General features: G+C 35.4%; 1 protein-coding gene across 1 annotated transcript in view; it reads left to right on the plus strand.

The window, feature by feature from the left end:
• SCN9A (sodium voltage-gated channel alpha subunit 9) overlaps positions 1 to 24,128 on the plus strand; it is a 137,883-nt gene extending 113,755 nt beyond the window's left edge. Inside the window, exons 19-27 of the mRNA XM_037044562.1 lie at positions 4,276 to 4,430; positions 6,661 to 6,834; positions 12,050 to 12,172; positions 15,839 to 16,120; positions 17,001 to 17,054; positions 17,883 to 18,020; positions 19,997 to 20,101; positions 20,987 to 21,257; positions 22,476 to 24,128. Of these exons, the coding sequence (XP_036900457.1) occupies positions 4,276 to 4,430; positions 6,661 to 6,834; positions 12,050 to 12,172; positions 15,839 to 16,120; positions 17,001 to 17,054; positions 17,883 to 18,020; positions 19,997 to 20,101; positions 20,987 to 21,257; positions 22,476 to 23,668 (2,495 nt within the window). The 3' untranslated portion in view covers positions 23,669 to 24,128. The remainder of the gene's footprint in view (positions 1 to 4,275; positions 4,431 to 6,660; positions 6,835 to 12,049; positions 12,173 to 15,838; positions 16,121 to 17,000; positions 17,055 to 17,882; positions 18,021 to 19,996; positions 20,102 to 20,986; positions 21,258 to 22,475) is intronic.
• The last annotated feature ends 2,487 nt before the right edge of the window (positions 24,129 to 26,615 follow it).

Raw genomic sequence — 26,615 nt, forward strand, 5'->3', positions numbered from 1 at the left:
GATCTGAGGTCATGTTAACTGTAATTAACATTGGCTAAGTGAAGTCAGATATATATTTCCCACTCACCCTGTTTTTTTTAATCCAATCTTTTTGTAAATTCCGGAATTCAGAGGTATCTGTCTGACCTTTCACATCATGACTCATTCTTAGATCATTTTCGAACTCTTTTCAAGGGGAGAGATTATGTCTTTTCAGTCAACTATATATAGCATATGAAGCTATGCATGTGAGTAGAAGAAAGTGCAAATCAGTTTACATTCCCAGTTTAGCCTTCTGGGCACTTAGAACCTTCCAGAGAAACAACAGGAACATATAAAATATACATGATAGCAAAAACAGCAGAATCTTAGGAAGAAAATATAGCTTGCTAAATTTCTATAAGGCTAGAAATTGCAGTGTGAGGATACGCCTGGGCCAACTAACTAGATGCACTGCAGAATTGTGAAAGAAGCCGTGATGAGACATTGTCGGGAGCACGTGGTTCATAGGAGAGGTCTGGTTTTGTTGTTTCAGCACAGACACTTCATGATTATGTGAAGTTATTCCTTGATAGGCTCAGTAATTCTATGAAATGTATTGTTTTATAGAAAAGAAAATTACTTTTTAAATTGCCTAGCTTATGAACTTCTGAAATCGGGGTCTAAAAAGTGTTCTCTCACCTCCTGCCTTCGTTCCAAATGAGATCTTTTTTTTACGTAAAAAATTTTAAGAGATGAATTCATTGTACTTCCTCTTTTTTAAATTCTTCCTTTTCTCCAAAGTTATTCCAGTTGTTTCTTTTTAATCAACTTTAATTAATTTAATTTAATTATTAAAATGTTCAATCTCTCTCTCCTGGACCTCTCTCGGTCATGGCGCAATTCAAGGGTCCTTCATGACATTTACTCTCTGAGTTCTTTTACTGCAGCCTCCGGCACAACCCTCCCACTCCCCCATCTCTGCCCCTTCTCCTTCAAGGTTTTCTTCTTTCCCACCTATCCCAGTGGTGTGCAAGTAAGTGTTTAGTCATCGGTTTTCCAAAAAAAAAGTATGTATAGGTACATAAGTTTATTATAAATTTTACTGATTTGAAGGCTATGTGTCACTCAATTTACAAATAATAATATAAACAGCATCCTTTATTATACATTCCATATAGCTCATTCTTACAAAATACTTTTGTTAAATTTTGCCAAATTCTGTATGTACTGAAACTCAGTGATTGTTCATAAATCTATGAACAAGCATAGATTTAAATGGACTGTTGGTTGGTATTTTCAATGATTTTAATCAGGGTGGTGAAAGTGAAACAAAGAAGCTATATGTGAGAATTTGGCTCGTTGGTCAATAATGGAGCAAATCTTTGCTAAATCAAATGATATAATTTGAATAATAAATGAGTGTATCATAAATTTTTCACACTATTCAGTGTAATGGTTACAAACATGACAGATTTTTACTGTTTTATCTGTTTTATTAACTTTTATTTCATCACTTTAAATCTTCTCCAGAAAATTAAGGAGCACAGATTTACAGCATTTGATGACTTTTGTAGTGTAAAGATTCCCCATGGATGATTTAAAACTACTGATACGATTTCACTAAATGTGGAGCTCGGATGAGATGCACAGCAATCCAAGAGTGTAACAAATTTCCACTGTTGAGATAAGACAAAAAATAGTCCCAAGAGCATTTTTTTACCTTTCTAAAGCAAGTTATAATTTTAAATTTATACAATTTAACTTTTGATAATAGCTGCATTTAATAATGGGCTAACGATTTAACAACATGTTATCAAGAGCTGGTATGAGCTGGCTCCCCTATTCTACCCAATTCTGCCCCTTAATAGTGCAGTTCCAGAATGTTTCAGACTGGACTCTTTTTCACCCTAAATAACATTTCTGTAAGAAACTGTCCTGATCTTAGATAACACAAATAGGCTAGTGATTCCTACATATACTTTTCTAGTTCAGATTTTTTCTCTGAGATTTAAATGCACACTTCTAAATATCTGCAGAATATCTGTATTTAGAGGTTTCACTGGCATCTCAGACTCATTACCGCCAAGTCAGCCTCTGCTCCTGTAGTCTTCCTGGCCTCCTCCTCCTCCTACTCATATCAGATCCACTCAGTCATCCAATATGGTTCTACCTGCCAAATATATATTAAATCTGTTATTATTATACTTGCTTTACCGAACTTAATTCAAAATGGTTTTCTGGCTCTGAGTCTTTCCTCACCTTCACCCTTCCTTTTTTTTCTTTCCTTTCCAGTTTACCCACCACACAATTGTTGCAGACATCCATTTAAATTGCAATTTGCCTTGTCATTCTCTGCTCACAAGCCTTTCCTGGCTCCTTAATGTTTTGTTTTGTTTAATTCTTATTCAAGTACAGTTTTCTGTCTTATATTCCCAGCCCTGCCCCCGCCCCAGTGCTCCCCATCCCTAATGTTTTAGGCTATAGACCCAACTCCTTGAGGTGGGGGAAATGCTTTCTGTGATCTGATCAATTACTCTAACCCCACGTCTGCTTCTTGTGTACACTTTGTATTCATCACAATTCTGAACTGCTTGTGACTTCTATGTGCAACACATTTTCTGCCTCTTGGCCTGGAATTCCGCACAACACTCGTTGGCCAGTACTTTGATTCCATCCAGGCTTCATCTCTTCTAGGAAGCCTCCTCTGACCTCTCCTTCTCAATAAGCCAGGGTAGGTAGACTTCTCCCATGCTACCAAAATAACCCCTGTCATCCTAGTTGTCTGTTAGGTGATAGCCATTTATTTCTTTATCTGTCTGCCTAACCAAAACCAAAAATAAATTCCCCAAAGGCAAGGAAACTATTATACAAAATTAAGTATATAAGTGATGCTTAATAAGTGCTTAATGGTGAAATAAATGAATAAACCTAAAATATTTTGAATAAAATATTTCTCCGTTTTGTCATAGCAGTGTATTTTACACATAGGATTTTAATGTCAGATTTGTTTTTAACTTAGGGTGCTTGAAACAGTTTCACCTTCATCTTCTGATCAAGATCTATTTTTTATCTTCATTTTAGGACCTTCTACTAATTTTCTTAATATTACTTCCAATGGTGTTTCTCAAAGGGTTTTTATGGACGAGTTGAAGCTGCACCCAACTGCTGACTAGATCTACATCAAAAAAACCTTACCTTTCAGCAAAGAGGATCCTGAAATGCATTCTTGTCCTCAGATTATGGTTCATTCATTTATTCATCAAATTTAGTGTTCATTGTGTATCAAGACTGTGTATCAGGATTGTAATAGGATTTCAAGAACAAAAAAGTGGTTTAAACACCATAGAAGAGATTGATGAGAAATCGAGGAAATACAGAACACAAGGACATTTCAAGTTAGAAATAGCTTACAAATATTAAGAAAACACCATGGAGAGTTAGGAGATGAGAGAAGGTGACACCCAATTTGAATCTATTTGAAGCTGCAAGTATAAGTGTTAGAAATTATTTGGTTGAGGGACATTATAGAGAAATCTTTACATTAAATAATGTATGAGGTCTGTCCAGAAAAAGTCCAGCCATTGTTAATATAATGAGACATTAATATAATGACAACACTTCGTGTGACATCAATGTAACCTGGCAGCCAAGGAGAGTATATTGGGTTGTAGATGTGTGAACAATGACAATTTCACTGTACTAGACAGTGGGGGCAGTAGATGCTGTTGAGTGAGCATGTGTACTGTGTGGCTGTCACATTCAAAACAGCTGAGCAAGTAGAGCAACAAATCTGCATCAGATTTTGTGTTAAGCTTCAACGTTTCTCTGAGGAATCTATTCCTATGATTCAGAAAGGCTGCAGCTATGGGCAACCAGTGATTGGCAGTTTCATCACAACAACACATCTGCTTATGCATCATATCTCGTTCAGAGTTTATTGGTGAAACATCAAGTGACCCAGATGACTCAGCCTCCTTACAGCCCAGATTTGGTGCCCTGGGCCATCTGGCTTTTCTCAGAACTAAAACCACCGTTGAAAGGGAAAAGATTTCAGACCATCAGTGAGATTCAGGAAAATAGAACAGGGCAGCTGATGGTGATTGGGAGAACTGTGGGAGGTCCCAGCATGCCTACTTTGAAGGGTACTGAGGCATCATTGTCCTATGTACAATGTTTCTTATATCTTGTATCTTTTTAAATATGCATGTCTATTTTTCATATTACATGGCTGGATACCTTCTGGACAGGCCTCATATTTTAAGTGTTTCACTAATTCTGAATATCAAAACTTTATATGTGTGTATTTATTGCCAGGTTGCGTACGGAGATTTCCTTGCTGCCAAGTTAACATAAACTCAGGGAAAGGAAAAATCTGGTGGAACATCAGGATAACATGCTACAGGATAGTTGAACACAGTTGGTTTGAGAGCTTTATTGTTCTCATGATCCTGCTCAGCAGTGGTGCTCTGGTAAGTGATCCAACACCTAAAACAATAAATTGATTGTCAGCGCTTGTAATACATGAGTTGGAAGATAAAAATTCCTTGGCCAGTTTTTTTTTTTTTACCTAACAATCCCTATGATTAGTAGCAAGGATAAAATTCTAGTTCTGCTAGGTAAATGTTTACTCAGCACTACTGCATGCCAGACACTATTCTTGCTGACCTGAATACAAAGATGGATAAGATCCAGGTAAGATAAGGAACTTAGCAATCAGGGAAGAGAGAGGCACAAGTGATTGTAGAACTTGGATGTGTCTGTAAGTTAAGAAAATACTTTAAAAACCTGTAGCAAGAACCATTGCCTGCTGGGATATCAGAAAAGCAGATGATGTTTTGCGGGAGCTGGAAAGATTAATAGCAATTTTCCAGTGAAGTAAGGGGCTCTGAGGGAAACATAGTACAATTAAAAGAAAGTGCAAAATCACATCACATATACAAGAAATTAAAAGTTACCAAAATGTAGGGCATATCATGGAAGGGAAAGTAAATGCAGAGTTGAAAGTGGTGGCCAGCGATACTGTGACAAAGTGTCAAAGATAGGCAAAGATGCTTTTATAAGGCATCTTGAATGTTACTAAAAGGGAAAATAAGTTGCAGTTCTGGGTGAGAATGGGACAAGTTTCTCATTCTTTTACGTTTATCAACCACCTTCTAAGAGTTTAAAGGAACCCGGGAGTTGCAAACTCCCTGAGCCTCTTCATAATTTGTTTTTCTTTCCCACTGACATTGAGAGTGATGAGCCACTAGAAGCCCAGTGACAGCTAGAGATGCTGCTGGAAATTCCGCTACATTAAAAACAGGATTTTCAAGGACTTTATAAATTGCCTCATAGATAGTCTTCATGGATCTGGGGTTTGATCTTACTCTCTTTACAGCAAGTTAACCTGTTACTGATTCATGGATGCTGGCAGAAGATAGATGACTTTCAAGTCAGAGGCAAAGGGCCTTATTACTAATGGCATGGAAAGCTGCATGAACTTCAACATGTTTATGTTGGTTTACCTTGTCTCCAAATCCCAAGGGACCATAGGATGGAGCTGAATGTACATTTAAAGAGTGGGTTAGCATCACAGCAGAGGAGCACTGAGCTTACTTACCCTGTTGTACCCTGAGTTTACCCTTGCTACCCTGTTGTAGCAAGCAATAAGGGACCTTGTTCTTTGTCCCCGAGGGTGACCCTATCTCATCTGTCAAGGTTGCCTGTTGCAAAAACAACCCCAAGAAATGGCCTGAATTAAGAGTAGTCAGGGCCTAGTGTTCTTGGCATACTCAAGAGCATTCAAGGATGCTCAGGACCCCCCATAGGTTGCCTCTCCTATCAATACTCTTTTCACGGAAACAGAAGACGAGTAAGAAAATGCTACTTCACTTATCTGATTCAATACAAGTAGGAAGCTTGACAGAATCTTGTCTACCTTATCTTTTATTCCTAATAACTAAGGAAGTTTATCTCATGCTGAGTCACATATATGACTCAGACTCAGAAAGAAAATTACAAAAAATCAAAGAAAAGCTTAGAGTAATGCCTAATTTGAAATGTCTAAAAATGAAAACAACATTTTTGGGGAAGGACATTCTCAAAGCTGAAATTAGAATGAGTCACATGAGGAAGAAAAGGGAAAGCTATTCTAAGAAGCTGGTGTTGGTACTCAGGGAAGGTGCCAATTGAGCTACATTTTAAACCCACCTATCTATTAAATAAATGAAAGGCGATAGCTGTAAATCAGTACATTTTTATTGTATATCAAGATTTTTATATAAGCATTCTCCTTTAATTTTCAAACAATCCTGGGAGATTATGGTATTTTGCTTATTTTACCAATGAGGAAGCTGGGTAGAATTTTAAAAATTACTTTATGTCTCAAAGCTAGTATATGACAGAGCCATAACTTAACTATGGTCTAAAGTCAAAGCCACTGTATCTTTTTACTATGTCGTGGCTCCTCAGAAAGGAGAGCACACACCAGATAGATGAATAAATGGCAACTGAAATGAGTAAGAGTATGCCTACACCTGAAATCAGCTATAGCTGACTAGAACTGGGCATTAAGCAGTAACCATAAACCAGAAGAAAGTCAGCTGGCCCATGAGAGTGTTATATTTCAGTGATTTTTTTCATAAAAATTTTATTTCCTATTTTTGTTATGAATCAGAAGCTTTCAGTTGTAAATGAAACAAAATTTGATTATTTCCACAGGCTTTTGAAGACATATATATTGAAAAGAAAAAGGTCATTAAAACTATTCTGGAGTATGCTGACAAGATATTCACCTATATCTTCATTCTGGAAATGCTTCTGAAATGGGTAGCTTATGGTTATAAAACGTATTTCACCAATGCCTGGTGTTGGCTGGACTTCTTAATTGTTGATGTAGGTACTTTGAAATTTAAAGGAGGATTTCTTCTCTTGATTAAAAGTTCTGCAAAGCCCTCACTAATTCTGTATATTATATTTTAATTTTGGTTAACTTTTGACTTTCAGGTTTTAGGTTTATGTTTTTTAGAAATATTAACATAGCCAGTAGAAATATATCTGTGAGAAATATTGAAAGAAACACTTCTCAACAAATATAAATTCTTTTCTGTACCATTATAAGGTACAATTTATTCTTGCCTGTGTTTTCTGCAATCAGAGAAGCTGTGATTTTTAAATATATATATATATACATACATATATATATATATGTGTGTGTGTGTGTGTGTACACACACACATGATTTGGATATCATTCCTTTTAGAAATATGAACAAAATGAAAAACTGGAAGGTGGGAGGTAGGAATGGAAAAGGGCAGGGACATAGATAAAAAAGATAAAATATTGATTTTTCTACCATATAAAATTAGAAAATAAAGTGATAGGTGTATCCACTTGCCTTATGTTTTAGCTGAAAGTTATGTAAAATGGTAGTACTCAAGTCTGCAACTCTGTTAGAGAGAAGAAAAGGCATAGAATTTCATAATATTTACCTCGGTCACAATGATGAGGAAAACCACAATTAGTCACAGCCCTTATCCATTCAAACCAATTTAGCAATAGCGGTGGAGCAGAGAAATTGGCATTAATAATTTCAAATAATAAACTCATAAAGCTGTCAGTTACTTGTATGATAGAGAATATATAGGAATGCTTCAGTTTAAGATCTATTTTTAACAAAGCAAAAATATTTTTTAGTCATCTTCTTGAAATAGTCAGGAAACAGATCCTAAAATAGCTTGTGAAATCAAGACATCTCAAATAAAAATTAATGGTACAACACCCATTATTGCAATTCATTCTTATTTAGTGTACTCTAATTTTGTCTTATATTCTAATCTTATATTTTAATAATATACAACAATGTATTTATATGTGATAGTTTGTATTATTTTTAAAAGGCTTTCTTAATTTATGACCTCAATCTCACAATATTATTTTTCTCAGAATAAATTATGTCCTCCTACCTTTTACTAATTCTCCTCGATTTTTCAAAATCTGACCTTTGTGATTAGAGAAGGAACGTCCTATAACTAGTAATAGTTTTTAGAGTTGTTTTTCCATCTGATATCTTGAGTTAGAGAGCAACATGTAAATTTTTGTAGTACTGACAAGTGCTCTAACATTTAACCAAGAGTTTGCATTATCAAACTTTTCAGAAAAGATAGTCCCTGGCTGGTGTAGTTCAGTGGATTGAGCACAGGCCTGCGAACCAGAGTATCACGGTTCAATTCCCAGTCAAGGCACATGCCTGGGTTGCAGGCCAGTTCCCAGTAGGGGACACACAAGAGGCAACCATACATTGATATTTCTCTCCCTCTCTCCTTCCCTTCCCCTCTAAAGGCTAAAAAAAAAAGACTTTTCAGAAAAGGTAAATCAATACAGCATTACTCATAGATACCAAAATCATAAGTAAGCATGGCCATAGACAGCAAAAATTACAAAATTTAGCCAAAATTAATCATATCTACTCAAAAGTTGAGTTTCTCAAATGTTATCTAAAGCTCCATAAACTCTTTCTTTTTTAACAGTTCAATTTATAAAATATAATTAGCAATAGCATTCTTTGTTTTCTGTATAGTTGATGTGCAGGAAAGAATTTTCCTAAGGTATACATTACACCTCATATGTTCTTGTGCGCTTTCTGTATGAAAACAATCTAATTTTTGATAACTTATATTAATGATTTTATATTGTTTTTAGACTCTCTCTCTCTATATATATATATATGTATATGTATATATATATATATATATAACCATATAGAAATAAATGGCAAGGTAGATGCTTCTTTAATATAATAGTTTTAAAGAAAGGCTAACCAAAATAAGAAATAATAGAAGGAATATAGGTTATTTCTCTTCTCTTAACCTATAAATATGTTGGGTCTTTAAAAGTTATTATAAAAGGCTTCCGGCCAAGATGGAGGCATGGGTGGAAGCACTGTGCCTCCTTGCACAACCAAAATTAAGGACAACAAAGATTTAGAAACAAAAACACAACGAGAACAGATAGAAAATTGAACTGTACAGAAGTCCGACAACCATCCAACCAGACCAGTAAGAGGGGTGGAGTCTGCAGCCGGCGGAGAGGGGTTGTGGAAGGGAAAGACAGTGGCTGCCAGACTTGGGGACACAGGTGGTGTGGGGCTGACTGTGGTCACACATTCACGAGTAGATAAACTAGGCAAAAATGGGCAGCAAGACAGACCGCACAACCCAGGGCTCCAGCGATGGGAAATAAAGCCTAAAAGCACCAATTGAAGAGGTGCCAGACACCCGGCCTCACAGGAGAGTTTGTTGGAGAGACCCACAGGATCCTAGAACATACACAAGCCCACTCACTGGGAAACCAGCACAAGAAGGGCCCAATTTGCTAGTGTGAAGCAGCAGAGGGGACTGAAATCCAACAAAGTGGAGCAAGCACCATTGTTCCCTCTCTGACCCCACCCCCACATACAGTGTCACAACCCAGTGACTGGGATGACCCACCCTGGTGAACGCCTAAGGCTCTGCCCCTCACACGTAACAGGCATGACCTGACCAAAAAATTATGGCTCAAACAGAAGAACAAATCAAAGCCCCAGAGCCAATACTTTTAAACAACCAAGAGATAGCCAACCTATCAGATGCACAGTTCAACACACTGGTGATCAGGATGCTCACAGAACTGGTTGATTTTGGTCTCAAATTAGATGAAAAAATGAAGGCTACACTAAGTGAAATGAAAGAAAATGCACAGGGAACCAATAGTGATGGAAAGGAAACTGGGACTCCAATCAATAGAGTGGACCAGAAGGAAGAAAGAAACAACCAAACAAAAAAATGAAGAAACAAGAATTCAAAAAAAAGTGAGGAGAGGCTTAGGAACCTCCAGGACATCTTTAAACATTCTAACATCCAAATTATAGGGATGCCAGAAGGGGAAGAGGAAGAACAACAAGTGGAAAACTCTTTGAACAAATAATAAAGGAGAACTTCCCCAATCTGGAAAAGGAAATACAGTTCCAGAAGTCCAGGAAGCTCAGAGTCCCAAAGAAGTTGGACCAAGGAAGAACACACCAAAGCACAACACACCAAAGCACACCATAATTACATTAGCCAAGATTAAAATGAAGGAGAGAATCCTAGAAGCAGCAAGAGATAAGGGGACAGTCACCTACAAAGGAGTTCCCATCAGACTGTCAGGTGATTTCTCAAAAGAGACCTTCCAGGCAAGAAGGGGCTGGAAAGAAGTATTCCAAGTCATGAAATGCAAAGACCTATATCCAAGATTGCTCTATCCAGCAAAGTGCTCTCAGATGAGGTCAAGTTCAAGGAGCTCATCATCACCAAGCCCTTACTATATTAAAGGGAAATGTTAAAGGGACTTATCTAAGAAAAAGGAGTTAAAAATATGAATAGTGAAAGGATAGAAAACTCACAGTTATTAACAACCACACCTAAAACAAAAGGAAACTAAGCAGACACCTAAAACAGGAGCAGAGCCACAGAAATGGAGATCACGTGGAAGTTTAGCATTGGGAGAGTGGGAGGAGGAGAAGGGGGGAGAAGGTACAGAGAATAAGTAGCATAGACGGTGGGGAGAAAATAGACAGGGGGAGGGCAAGAGTAGTGTGGGAAATGTAGAAGCTAAAGAACATGACACATGGACATGAACTAAAGTGGGGGAATGTGGGTGGGAGGGAGTGTGCAGGGTGGAGGGGAATGAATGAAGGGGGAGATAGGACAACTGTAATGGCATAATCAATAAAATATATTTTTTAAAAGTTATAAGAAATTTAAGATATTAAAAAACCCTAAAATATTATTATAAACATAATTATTTTCACCACTCAGGTTAGGAAATAAAAGTTTACAAGTAAAATTGAATTTATTTTAAATTAAGAAGGATTTATGGTATTTAATAACAAAGTATTTTGTTTTGTATTTGAAAATACAAAGTGGTAATTCTCAATATTTAGAGATATGTAACATGCAGAACTGAGCAAGGTACATAGCTTCCATTTGAAATATTATTTAATATTTTGAAAAATGGTTACCAAATATTTATATATGTAAATACATATTACATATTGTCCAGTGTAAAATGTTTTTATGTGTGACAAAGGCAAAATTGCACACAATATTCTTGCTGGTAGAGATGCAAATTTAGGGATGCAGATTTGCGGGAGGAGCTGAAACATTTTTCATTTATCAAAAATTGAGCAACATATCTAGTGTAGTTCTCAAAGTATGATCCTTGAACCAACATCACTGGCACACAGTAAGTGAGACCTTATTGTGGATGTAGTTCTCAGGACTCACCCAATATTTACTCATCAGAAACTCTGATGCTGAGACCCAGCAAACTCTTGTGTTGAGCCCTCCAGGTGATTCTGGTGCATATTGAAATTCCAGAACCACTGGTCTGATTGGATATTCAGAAGATAGAAAAGCATGATTTCTACAGGTTTTTTAATTATTTGAAATTTATTTGAGCATTACTTATTAATATACATACATATATACACAGATAGATAAAGAGATGTATATATGTATATATATTCTCAGTTACAGACTATACTGTAGTTTTTTCAAGAATTCACACCTGTTACATTCAGTATAGTACCCTATCATAAAATACCCTATTATAAAATTGATTTTGCAAATTGCTTTTGAATACAGTATATACTGAAGCTTAGATTTAGTTGAGTTAATTCTACATACTCTTGTGACTTAGCTTTAGAATCCCACCCTTTGTTTTGCCCTAGGTTTGATTTCAATAGAAATTTTGATAGTTGCTCGAACTAAATGTTCAGAATTAATATACAAGTATGTAACTATTGACTACCGAAGTATGAAAGGTACATGTGATTTTTATTCAGATATAAGAAGTAATGTGCTTCCCTTCTGTTACTTCATTTTATTTTGGTTGACCTTCCTTTAAACCCATGTTCTTACCAAAGCATCCATCTTACCCATTCTTTTAGGCAATGACTAGGTGACTTGATATATAAAATCATAGAGTTCTTGCTGAGTTGCTCTTAGTGATCTTTGAAACTGACTTTTCCTCTTTGTACTTTATTATGTCACTGAAATAATTAATGACAATTGTATTTTTTTTTCTATAGGTCTCTTTGGTTACTTTAGTTGCAAACCTTCTTCACTACTCAGAACTTAGTGCCATTAAGTCCCTTCGGACCCTCAGGGCTTTAAGACCTCTGAGAGCTTTATCTAGATTTGAAGGAATGAGGGTAAGGAAATACTAAACTTCCTAACATAATATGTTTATTTTAAAATGGAGTATGAGAGGAGAAAAAATGGAGATGTAGAAATATGGGCTGTTTCTATTTACACATGCATACATATAATGAACTGATTGTGTATATGTGTGGGTGCACGCACATCACACACAGTATTTCAGTGCATATTGTGTAACAGTGAGTCAAATATTGTAAGGCAAAGATCCAAATAAATAACTCTTCCCTTCTTAAATGAAAATCGTCTGAATGCCAGGAAATTCAAGGGAAGGGGACACTGTTACTTGTGCCAACACCTGTCATATACAAATCATCAAGGACTTGCCTGTGTCAGGTGCTCAAATAATATATAGGAACAACCCTGGGTATGGGGACACAAGAAAAATAAAAGAAGTTAAGTACTATCAGCCATTGCTTTTAATTTCATCCTTAAAACAAATGTTTCAATAAAAGTGGCATTATCAGCAAACTACACCTGAGAATACTAAAGCTCTGAGTGTTTACAAAATTTGCACTAGGCTGGGTAGTGCTGGAGAAGAGATTCATTTTGCAAAGACAAACAGGGTGAGGTACATGACTACCAGCATGTACCTCAGCGTTAAGGGCTGTGTTAAATCTGCAAGTCCTTCCCAGAACACATGAGGACAATGACCTTATTTTCTCTTCTTAGTCTATCTCCTTACCTGTTGCTGCTCTCCTCAAATTTCTTCTTTTCCAGATTTATCCCTGTTTCCTCATGTGTCTGTTCTCCAGGCCAGAATGCCTGTCCCTGCCCTGTGGCAGCCTTCATTCACCAACGTAGCAGATAAACACCTACCCATTCTTTTAAGCTTCAGTTAAAATTTGCCTTGTCTACCTCCAGGCATAATTAGGCATCCTTTCTCTATGTTCAGACACATATAATCCTTATTATATTGCATTTTACTTTTTTTCTCTGACTTTCTCCCTACCTATAGTCTCTGAACAATTTGGCACACAGATTAGCCTCTTACTGCTTTTCTAAGTGTGCCTACTGACCAGCTATCAGCACCTTCTGAGAACTGATTAAAAAATACAAATTCCCAGGCCCCACTCCAGCCCTACTGAATCATAAACTCTGGGACAGGGCTCAGAAATCTGAAGCCTCTGGTGAATATGAGAGATCTGTTCATCTAACAGATCTTCATATTCTTCCTGCTAACCTAATTATGACTGACACCTCTACTGCTTGAGGAAGTCAGTGTATGATGGATCCACATATATGAGAGGTCACGATTGTACAAAAAATTCATAAATAAAACTCCAGTACTCTGTATCATCTATGAACTGGAAAACTACATGTTCCATTTTATACAAAAAGATGGTATTGGAATTTGTGGACATTACCTTCGTTTTTTGAGCATTAGTAGAATGTTACAGTCTATCCAGAACTTAAGACTGATCCTTGAACTCAAGCAGACACTGTATGCCACGTTAGGAACAAATAATATACATTCCCCCTACAAAATTACTTCACTCAGTGATTGAGCCAGTCAGTTATTTTACCATTTGCTTTGTTCTTTGTCTATAATAGAGAATATTTTAATATAAATATATTTAGTAGTATGGCTTTCAAAAAATGACTATTTAGTTACATTTATTAACCAAGAAAAAAGGAGATGTTTCTTCACACTATGGGTTATTTTGAAAAATAAATTAAACAATGATTTGAAGCATTTTGTAGTTAGCTTCCCTTGAGTCAGGAGGCTCTTGACCTTACTGATTTTCACAAGACAATGGTTTCTTATCGGAACAATATGTACTTGTCTCCCTGCTCACGTTCTTTCAGCAAACATTTAAGCACCAAATATGTATCAACTGTCGTGCCAGAAAAGGTACCATGGTGAACAGAACTAAGTGCCCCAAGACTGAGTTAGGGACAATGGTCTTGGAGAGACAGACAGGGGACCAGTAGTTATTCTGTGACATCTGCTATAAAATGCTAAGCACAGAGTACCTCAGAAACATGGAGATGGGTGTTATTGCCTGAGGATGCCTGAGAAGGCTTTACAAGGAGGTGATCCCAGAGCCATGACAGAGAGTGAGCCCCAAAGCATAGGCCAGTTGGCATGCCGGGCAGAGATGCTACACGGTAGAGAAGCACAGAGGTGAGCATGTAAGGTGCACTTGAGCAATGTCTAGAAGGATCAGTGTGCCTAGCTGACAAGCATAGTAGGAATGTTAGCAAGAAATGAGATGAAAAAGTGGCTTGCCGAAAGGTGGCCACTTTGATCTTTACCCATTAATCCTGTTCTTCCTAACCTTTTATTGTCATGTGCACTGTAAGAATCTCATGAAAGTATGAATCATCTCTCCATAAAGAAAGCATACCCATAATATTTTAACAGAATGTCACGCCCTCACAGATGCTCTACGGGGCAATAACTACCATTCTGGACAAAGGGTCAACACACCAAAACCCATGGTTGTAAAGGAAGTTCTATTGGATTTCAGCCATGCCCATTTATGCATAGTCTTGTTCCAGTGGCATAAATGAACAGTTGCAGCTGAGATCCTATAACCTTCCAGGCCTAAAACTACTTGGGAAAATGTTTGCCAACCCCTGCTCTAGACAATCTTAAAGGCAATCAGAGTCCCTTAATGTTTCACCATTTGGAAATGTCTTAAGAGCTTGCTTAATATATTGCAAGAAATGTGGGAGCCCAATGCTTAACAAATTAGTTACTTAACAAATCGATCTTTTGCACATTTGCACTCACATTAGGACTAGAACTGAAGTGTCAGAAGACAGGTAGGTTTGAAGTATAGGGTAATTAAGAAAATCTAGAGAATGATGAATGCTACAGTAGTCACCGTGCAGGATTGTTGGGAGTAGCAAGAGGTGCTGGTGGTCATTAGCAATTGAAATGCTTAAAAGTAGAAATAAAGTATTAAAGATAAACCATACTTGGTTTTTGTTTTAACTGGGTCCAGCACTATCTCTATGTAGCCAAATACCTGAATAAACTATCTTTTTGGAGTTAGAATAATACATTTGAAAAGGTTGCTCTCATTTTGCAGATAAGGATACAGAGGTTCCAAGGTCTTAACTGAACTCACATATCACACAACTAGCAGAATCAGTTAAATCTAATGGGTCATATCACTAAATGATTCTTAATCTTAACCAGCTTATACTCACCAGTGTTTTCTCTCAATGGGAGAATGTTAGCACTGCTAATTCTGGGACTATGAACCTTTAAATTTACATTTTATTTGTTTTTTTTTATTATTTACATTGACAAATTTCTTTTTTTTTCCTAGAGTATGCAGATTTTACGACTTCACCTTACATATATCAGGTTTTGGTTTGTTATTTTTATATATCCTTTTCATTTATATAAGCTTTCATAGCATCTTTGTTATTTTGTTTTGTATTGTCATTCACAGTTTCACTGTGTGTTCACCATGTGTTTTTGTAAAAATGTTGATCACAGGGTCCCTGCCTCGTTTGTTTTTGCTCAGCATACTGCTGAGCATATAGTAGGTGTTCAATTAACATATGTTGTTTGCTTGACCTGATGTTTTAAACATTTAAAGGGGGCTTTTCTAACTTCTTTAATTCTGTCTTGTGTTTCACTAATGTTGCCCACTTAACATTTTTACAGATCCTAATTGTTCTTTTCTTTCTTTGAACACTAGGTAGTCGTGAACGCTCTCATAGGTGCAATTCCTTCCATCATGAATGTGCTACTTGTGTGCCTTATATTCTGGCTAATATTTAGCATCATGGGAGTGAATTTGTTTGCGGGCAAGTTCTATGAGTGTGTTAACATGACAAATGGGTTACGGTTTCCTACAAGTCAAGTTCAAAATTATTCCGAGTGTGTTGCACTGATGAATGATAGTAAAAATGTGCGATGGAAAAACCTGAAGGTGAACTTTGATAATGTTGGACTCGGTTACCTTTCCTTGCTTCAAGTTGTAAGTGACCCCTTTCATGAGTGCTTGATATTTTAGTGGACACTGACAGAAGTCATTATTTTAAGTAATCTATTAACTAGAAATTAAAGGTAAAGTACTTTGTGACTTTAAAAAGAAATTTGGTGTTGATTATGTTTGCTGATAAAAATGAGTAAGAAATCATAGGTGTTTTTGCATTCAAGAGTTATTAATTTATAATAAACTTGTTGGTATCATTTGACCCCTCACCATTGCACTGTCTGAATATTGCTCCAAACACGAATAGTCATTTTTCTGGGCTTCAAGTTTTACACCACACGGGAATGAGAGGGACTTCCCACTAGCACAGAGAATCCTTAAGAAATGGAGAGAAGTTGTTCCTTGCCTTTTTCATAAAATTCTCCTCTAGCTCTGGAAAAAATTAAAAGTTCATGTGCACCCTGCTTAGTGTGGCTCCATGGATTGAGTGCCGGCCTGCCAACCAAAGGGTCATGAGTTTGATTCCCAGTCAGGACACATGCCTGAGTTGTGGACCACGTCCCCAGTAGTGGGTGTGTGAGAGACAACCACATATTGATGTTTCTCCCCCTCTCTTTCTCCTTCCCCTCTCTAAAAATAAATAAATAAATAAAATCTTTTAAAAAAGTGCCCAAGCAAATTTTTCAGGCATTGTAATAACCTAGAAATAACTAACAAGTATTAAGATTTAGAATGTGACTAGAGAATGTTTCCTTTTTTTCTTTCGTTTGATATAGTGCCTTTATATTAAAGTGGTATTTTGAAATACAGGGAAACTTAGTGGTTTGATATTACTTAATAAATGTAACAGTAAATGGACTAAAGTATGGCTGCTTTAGAGTATGAGCTTCATATTCAGATTCTATAAATGTTATATTTACAGGCAACATTTAAGGGATGGATGGATATTATGTATGCAGCTGTTGATTCTGTTAATGTAAGTATTGGTCAACATAAAACTAAAATCCCCAATTTAAAAAGTTCCTTAGTTTAGTTTGGCCATTTTCAAACAGTAGCTCCAAGGTGTCCTTGGTACGTACACATACACTGAAAAACTTCCACCTAATACTAGGGTGATTAGATGTGCAGCATTCGGAGAAAGACCTTGACCTTGCTCTGCCATATCATACAAGGTGTGGAACTGCATTTAAGTGAATTACTTTGCCTTTCTGAACCTGTTTATTGACTGTATACAGAAAAATAATCCAATGCCCTTACTTCATGGGATTGTTCTGACGATCCCACAAGAAAATGCAAGTAGAGCACTTAGCCTGGAGATAATTAACTGTTCAGTAAATATTATTTACCTAAAATTAAAATGAAATAACATATTTTATTCATGGTTTTTATTCTTATATTTTAAAGTGCCATGGAAGTGTTTACATGAAATAAGTTCCTCACTAAGAAAGTTAAGTCCGGTGAAGACACTTCTGTAATCCAATTAAAAATATATATATAAATATGGTATCATCTCTTCTTCACTTTTTTCCTGAAAATAAAAACATATTTTAGGTCATTATGTTACTAAATTTTTCTACCAATGAATGACTTGCAAATTATGTTCATGTATATAGAAGGCATGTAATAAATATTTAATATTGAAAAATTTTTAAGATTGATTATGTTGAACTTGAATAACATTATGACTCCTACAAAGCCAAGTTCACCTAGAATAACACTGTTTGGATTACTTTGTGAAACTATGTGAGAAAGGAAATGATGAATGTTGCTATCAACATACTGCTAACTCTTGTTGGTTTTATAGGTAGACAAGCAACCCATATATGAATACAACCTCTACATGTATATTTATTTTGTCATTTTTATCATCTTTGGGTCCTTCTTCACTCTGAACTTGTTCATTGGTGTCATCATAGATAATTTCAACCAACAGAAAAAAAAGATAAGTGTTTTAAGTTTCTTCCATTGCACTGAAAATTAGGAACGATTACTTTCCCCCAAATATGTGAAATTTAATTTTATATCAGTTAGTGATTATTTTCATTAGAACTTCATTTATTTGTTTAAATAACTAGCCAACATACAGTTGCAGATACGTTTACCCTCATTTGTCTTTGCAGAGAAAATCATCTTCTAAGTCATAACTATTTTTAAGCAATATAACGACTAATCAGGTTTTTTCAATGTTTCTATAGAGGATTGAATAATTAAGAAAAATCGATGCACTGATTTTTTATCAAAACACATTTTACGAGCAGTTCTTTCATTCTGTGAAGAGCCCCTGGTCTGTGTGCTATGTCTTGGGTTGGTGCTTGAGGAAGTAGAACATAAACGTGGCTCCTGAGGTCAAGGAGTTTGTAGTAGAGCAGAAGAAACAATACATGCAATGGAAATTAAGATTTGTTGAGGATTGCTAGTGAGGCATGCCCTTGAGATTTCTATTTCAACTATTGCAACACTCTGTATTCTCCTCTTAGTTTTATCCCACCCTCCATTATGCTGACAGCCCAGGTAGGTATCATCAAGGGAAAGTAAACTCTGTACTTTGACTTTTACCTCTGATTCAGAATTCTCTCCCCAGTGTTTTCCTAGTTTTCCCTGGGAAGCGCTTGACTTGCTATGATACTGAGCCCCCATCAGTAAGCAATGAAAGATCTGGACTTCTCCTGACATTGATATGAAGGCTCTTTCTCATGCCTGTCAATAGATCAGATAAATACCAAAATTACATCAAGACCACATATCAAATAGAGGGAAGGTGAATTAAAACACTCTAAGACAAAGAGGAGTTTGGTTATTGTAGACATTTGACAATATACAGGCCTATGACAATTACAACACAGTAGGAAACTAAATATTACCTAATCCAGGAAAACTGAAGAGAGGTAATAATCTAATCATCTTGAACTCCAAGTAAGGAATTCAGAATGAAATTCCCCCAGATAAGTTCCTAATTGTATGGATTATACTAATTTATTCCATAGCTAAAAAGCTGATATCAAAGATCAATGTAGAACATGCATGTATCTATAAATATTACAAGTAATTCTAAGAAATTAGCAGACCCTAAAAAACAGGCAAAGCTTCTGGGCCCATGTTATGACATTTAGGCTTTTACAGTATGAAAAGTAGCAAAAACTTTATATAGCTGTTGGGGAGTTATTGTTTGTTCATTTGTTTGTTTTTTACCATTGAATCTTAAAGCTTATGTATTCAATTTGAAAGTCCCTTAGGTCAGGGACTCTGGACTAGTGGTAATTTCCTCAGTACATAGAATTCTATTATACATTATGTTGACACTCCCAAAATTATTTAATTTGAAATTCCTTTATGTGGAATTAAAGAGATAGCTAAAAAGTTTCTTGAAATATGCACACAGACATGTTATATATTTACTGTATATTTTTCTCTGCTAAAGGAATATGGCATTTTTAAATAAATATAAATAAATATAAATCTAGTACTATTTTTGCTACTCTTTTTGGCCCCTCCTCTTCATAAGAGTCCAAAATATTAGCCAAATCAATAAAAATATATATTCAATAATTTTATTTCTTAAACTCTTTCTAATATGTTCATTATTTAGCAGTAAAATACCTGGCAACACAAATAGCAGATGAAATAAGATACCAACACACATTTTAACATAACACAGGTTACTTCAGCAAAAGAAATTGAGCCAATAATTATTATATGTAAGGCATATACTTTATGTATACATCTTAAAGTCAGTATGGAGAGCCATGTGCCTACATATACGTAATCCTTTAAATGGGTTTTATGTATAGCTACATTGAACATAATAAAATGCATTTCATTTCTATATTAGTACATTATCAACCTATAGTACATTAATACTCTGAGGAGAGATCTGGACAATGATTCTGGTTTTAACTAGATTTCTTTTTTTTTTTTTACCTTGGAGGTCAAGACATCTTTATGACAGAAGAACAGAAGAAATATTATAATGCAATGAAAAAGCTGGGATCTAAGAAACCACAAAAACCAATACCTCGGCCAGGGGTAAAAAAATATATATACATATATAAATACATATATATAAATACAAGTATATACACGTATATAAGTATATATAAAACATATATAATATATATTCTAAGAAATTTAATATATATTTAATATATAATGTGATTTTTAAAAATTATTTTTAATTCACATTAATATATAACCATTTCTTAAACATGGATATTTTGAATTAATTTTTAAAAATTTTTGGAAAAAATGTCTAATATTTTGAACAAAAGCCCTTATAAAACCATATATATTTATTTTGAACACTGTATCATTTATTTTAAGATTTTATTTATTTTTAGAGATGGGGGAGAGGGGGAGAAAGATGGAGAGAAAAACATCAGTGTGTGATTGCCTCTCATGTGGCCCCCACTGGGGACCTAGCCAGCCACCCAGGTGTGTGCACTGACTGGGAATCGAACCAGCAACCCTTTGGTTCGCAGCCCACACTCAATCCACTGAGCTACACCAGCCAGGGCAATTCTTAACATATTTTCTTATTTTTATATTTTTCTATAAAAATAAGAAATAATTATATATGCTGTTGCTTTTAGCTACACAACGTACTGCTACAATAGCCTGTTGAATAACAAAATAATTGTACTTTTGATTAAATATACTATGGTGGACAAATTTAAAAGTCAATGTTGGTATACAAGTCTAACTGCATACTAGTCTGATAAGCTTAAAGGTAACAACAAAAGGTTTCATTTACTCTGACTTTGATATATAATTATATTTCTTGCAGAAAGCACAAACCAGGGATAATCTATGCAGGTTTTCAAGAGAGATACCATAAATTTTTTTTTACTAATATTAGTGGACATTACTTGCCAAGTTTACTCTACATTCCATGTTATTCTTGTTTATTTGCAGAACAAATTCCAAGGATGTATATTTGACCTAGTAACAAACCAAGCTTTTGATATCACCATTATGGTTCTTATCTGCCTCAACATGATAACCATGATGGTAGAACACGAGAATCAAAGTGAACACATGACTAATGTCTTATACTGGATAAATGTGGTTTTTATCATCCTTTTCACTGGAGAATGTGTGTTGAAACTCTTCTCCCTCAGACACTACTACTTCACCGTAGGATGGAACATTTTTGATTTTGTGATTGTGATTATCTCCATTGTCGGTAAGACCACTTATTAATCAGATTTTCATTTTAAATGAAACTAAACTCTACACATGCTCAGAGGAGTTTCCTCTTTCTTGAACATAAATTTACTTTTGAGTAAGTCAGTAAAATGAAAGAATGAAGGAAGGTTAAAAACAAAACTATACAAAAAATAAAACCCTTTGCGTCAGAATTCCTTGGTTCGCACCACAGGCCTCAGAGCCTCAAGTTTTCTATTTGTTGGAAGTACATAATACCACTTGATCCAGTATTTGATTTCCAAGATTACCCTTCACAGCTGTAGCAACTGCATCCGATACAGGTATGTCTTAGAAGCCCAACGCATAAAATCCAGTGTCAGCACGTATGAGCATTGCCCTTTGATTATAGGTAATATAGATAGCCAGAATGTCAGCAAGTCTTTTTGAAAATTCTTCCCGAATTCAAAGTAAAGTTAGGGTCTCAAGAAATGCCATCTTTATTTCTTGTGGCTTTTTACTTAGCAAGTCTATAAAATATAATCATTTCTCAACCAAACTCAGGTCTATGAATCACAGTACATAATTTTATACTTTGTTCCCTTTTCATTACCATAGCCATTTTTGTATTCATTTGCATTTTTTAAAAAATTATCTGTGCATTCCTTGCCCAGAATTTTAGGATTGCATTTATTTCATAATTATAAATTTTAGGAAAAGAGAAATTGTGGAGATTGCAAATTGGGATTAACATAAAATTCTTCACCCTGTGACTATTTTGATAGAGTACAGTGATAAGAAATTATTAGTTGTCATTTGTATGAAAATATTTTTATTACACAAAGCAACTAAAATAGATTACAAAAGTGCATATTTAACATGATTATATTCATGTATGCCTGTACATATGGGTGTGCTTACATAGAACTGTCTGGAGTATTACTCAACTAAATATTAACAATAGTATGGTTAGTGACACTTCAGAAGATTTATATTTCCTTTTTAGCATTTTACTGTATTGCTTGAATTTTCTACATGAGTTGGTATTATTCTTATAATTAAGAAAATTATTTTGGAGGGAGAAAATCAATGTCCAGAAACTTAGTGAAGGAGGGAAAATGTCACTTCAGTTGTTATGAAGTCTTTCAATAAAATGAAATCATAAGAGATAAGCTGGCAGATAAAACTATTTAGAATCAAGATTTTGTGTAGCATGGAAATTTAAATACCGCCTATTTATTCCTTCCTTCCTCACCAGGTATGTTTCTGACTGAGCTGATAGAAAAATATTTCGTGTCCCCTACCCTGTTCCGAGTGATCCGTCTTGCCAGGATTGGCCGAATCCTACGGCTGATCAAAGGGGCGAAGGGCATCCGCACGCTGCTCTTTGCTCTGATGATGTCCCTTCCTGCCTTGTTTAACATCGGCCTCCTGCTCTTCCTGGTCATGTTCATCTACGCCATCTTCGGAATGTCCAACTTTGCCTATGTTAAGAGGGAAGCTGGGATTGATGACATGTTCAACTTTGAAACCTTTGGCAACAGCATGATCTGCCTGTTCCAGATTACCACCTCTGCTGGCTGGGATGGATTGCTAGCGCCCATCCTTAATAGTGGACCTCCGGACTGTGACCCTGAAAAAGATCACCCTGGAAGCTCAGTTAAAGGAGACTGTGGGAACCCATCTGTTGGGATTTTCTATTTTGTCAGTTACATCATCATCTCATTTCTGGTCGTGGTGAACATGTACATCGCTGTCATCCTGGAGAACTTCGGTGTTGCTACTGAAGAAAGTACTGAACCTCTGAGTGAGGATGACTTTGAGATGTTCTACAAAGTTTGGGAAAAGTTTGATCCTGATGCCACCCAGTTTATAGAATATAGAAAACTCTCTGATTTTGCAGCCGCCCTGGATCCTCCCCTTCTCTTAGCCAAACCAAACAAGGTCCAGCTCATTGCCATGGATCTGCCCATGGTCAATGGCGACCGGATTCATTGTCTTGACATCTTATTTGCATTTACAAAACGTGTTTTGGGTGAAGGTGGAGAGATGGACTCTCTTCGTTCACAGATGGAAGAAAGGTTCATGTCAGCAAATCCTTCTAAAATGTCCTATGAACCCATCACAACTACCCTAAAACGAAAACAAGAGGATGTGTCTGCTACCATCATTCAGCGTGCTTACAGACGTCACCGCTTAAGGCAAAATGTCAAAAATATATCAAGTATATACATAAAAGATGGAGAGGGAGATGATGATTTTCCCCATAAAGAAGACATGGTTTTGGATAACGTAAATGAGAACTCAAGTCCAGAAAAAATAGATGCAAACTCATCTACCATCTCTCCACCTTCATACGATAGTGTAACAAAACCAGACAAAGAAAAACATGAAAAAGACAAAACAGAAAAGGAAGACAAAGGAAAGGATGGCAAGGACAGTGAAATGTAGAGCTTCATATTTACTACACTCTTTACTGACTGTGATGGTGATGTATTTGTGTTAATAAGACTCTTTTAAGACGGTCTATGCCAAAACTTTTAATCAAAATATTCTCCAGGTCAGTGCAGTCACTAGCTCTGATCCCCTAAAACAAGTGGGCAGTGGTAGCAGATGGCTATTTATGCACAGGGACATGATTCTGTAAGAACTGTAAGAGTAACTCTATAGGGATTAAGATTACAGAAAACAAAGGTAATTTAATTTTATTTGCTTTTAGGAAATTACAACACCATGTAGAAAATGTTCACATCTTCCTCGTCATCTTTTTACAGGATGGTGAACATTCATGTCTCCTATACAAATACAAAGACCCACACATGTGTCTGTCATTTGGATATCTACAAAAGTGTTTTGCCTTGGCCTTGCCATGAAATGCCCTGATAGAAGGAATGGACATTTGTAACGAGTGTTTAGTTAAAATATGTTGGTGTTAGTGAGCAAAACTGTTCTATCCATGTAGAGGGGTCATTCTATATTTTGAGGTGCTTAAATTTATTCTATATTGCATCAGAATTAATTTATATGTACCTATAAAATGCTATGGAATTTAAAACGTATGTAGGTTATTCATTGCAACAGATTTTTCATTTCTCTTGACTCATGTAACAAGTAAAATTAAGGTTTACCTTTAGAGTATTGTGCTTTATAGCCTGTCTTTTTCATATCTTTCTTAGTTCACACAACCACAGAACATGAAAAATTATTCTAAGTAGGCATGACATCCCTCAAAATAAAGAATGAAGGTAATTTTAAAAGAAACAACCGATGAGAGCTTTGTTTGCTATTATTTATATAACCTAACACTAGACTGTGTTGTGATGCCAAGTTTTAATCTCCTTTGTCACAGTTTTCTGCTTTCTCGTGCAGTATTGTTTAGTCATCCTTTAGCACTAAGCAAAGGGATAGTTCCCTTCAGTGAAGTGCTTTCTGATATGCAGGTGGATACTTAATACCAATGTGCCTGTCTGAAGAGACCTCGACCTGGGCACAGTATCTACTGCAACGCCCGTACAGCATCCTAAATGTGTATGGCTCGCGTTCAAGTCATCGTATATGACGGACTTTCAACTCAGACTTGCCTTTAGTATGAATGAAAAAGCCTTCAGCTGGGGTTCTTGCCAACTTGCTCTCTTGTCACTTAATTTACTTTCCTAATTTGTACAAGCAACCCTTTTAGACTGCTATTCTTTCATCTAAAAATGAGTATGTCACTTTCTACTTAAAATCTCATGAACATGAGACATATTATGCATCAATCAATAAATTATCCTGAACTTATAATTATGAAGCACATATTCATTTTGCTTTTGTTGATGTCCTCCTACCAAGGATTATAAATCTAGTTTTTAAGATATTCTTATTAATAGTAGCTTAAAAAGATTGGCCATGGTTCAGTTTTTTATCAGTTTTGTTTCAGGAATATGAGATTTTTCTTCTATCGAGCTATACATGTGCAGGCAAAAATTGAGTTACGTAAGGAAAAAAGTTTCATTTAGATATTTTGGAAGTTTTCAAAGCAAACATCTAGAAGATATGTCATTCATTTGCTTTTTTAAATTAAAAAACAACATGAATTGTATTTCTATAACAAATACTTGAACACATTTTTTGTTGTTTTAGCTAGTTAAAAATAATGGTGATTTAAACACACCTATAGAGATGAAGAGCTATGGGTAGAGAATGAGAGACAGAAAGTAGGAGAGACTAAGAAATATAGATATGAGGACACCACACAAAAACAAAGAGATATTTCCATAAAACTTCCTGTCTAGAAAAAGTTTAAACTGTGATGTATTTTACAGCATCAATGAATGAGATTATTGCTTGTAGACATTGTCCTAAAATACATATGGAATTAGAGCTAGGGCCACAGATTCTTTACACCTAGGTTTAATTATTCATCTTGGGTTATTGGAGTCACTTTTTAATTTAATATAAAAAGTGCCATGCAGTGTTTTCCTCAACTCTGTAAAACTCTGCATCAGATACTTGCTAAGCCTGTTGAAAATACATAATTTAATTAGGGAACCAGACAAATATATTGCATTTGTAAGATTTTTAATACATTAAATTAATAAATTAATATCACCTTTAATTCTAATTAAGTTTATCCTAATTGTTTTAAACATATATAAATATAACTGCATTTTACATATTTACAGACTATAATATGAAAAAATATATGGTGGGCAGGCTTATATGTGATTTACTACTAATGTTTATACATTTCCTAATTTCTAAGTAAAATAAAAATATTAGCAGCGGATTCCTCATCACATTTTCCTCTTAGCACTTGAAAAAATACAAAGTTGTTGTTTCTCCTGTTTCATGGTGAACTATAATTTTAAAATATATATAACATACTTCAGTTTTGTACATATACATGTTTTCCCAAAAATGTCTCCTTTTGACTTCTTAGGAATGTATTGACTCGATTAAGAGCAATATTTGGATCCAAGAGCTCATTTAATTCAGTGTAAGCTTGAAGAAAAGTTAGGCTTCTCTTTCCATGTAGGGTTCTGCTTTGTACTGATTATGAGCTACCACCCCTAGGAGGAACTGTCATACTAGCACCTAAATTACACAATCACTGAACTCATGTCACCTAATGATGGAGAATGGCATTTACACTGTAAGTTTTAGGTTAGAATAAAATGAAAGCAAACAGATTTGAACACGAATGTATCCATATGATTTGGATAAACACGGGAGAATTTCATTTTACCTTTTTGATTATTACATCATTTTCAAAAGATATAAGTGACTTGTGAGCCAATTCTAAAATGCTGATGGTCAAATCTCAGCTCAAAATTTTCAGCATGATTTTGTAGAACTTTGATAGCTTTATTTTAAAAAGTTAAGATAAAATGCATATGTAAATAAAGCAGTGCTCAAT

This window comes from Sturnira hondurensis, unplaced genomic scaffold, assembly GCF_014824575.4.
Source record: "Sturnira hondurensis isolate 20B ecotype Veracruz unplaced genomic scaffold, ASM1482457v3 Scaffold0004136, whole genome shotgun sequence".
In the NCBI taxonomy this organism is placed as follows: Eukaryota; Metazoa; Chordata; class Mammalia; order Chiroptera; family Phyllostomidae; genus Sturnira; species Sturnira hondurensis.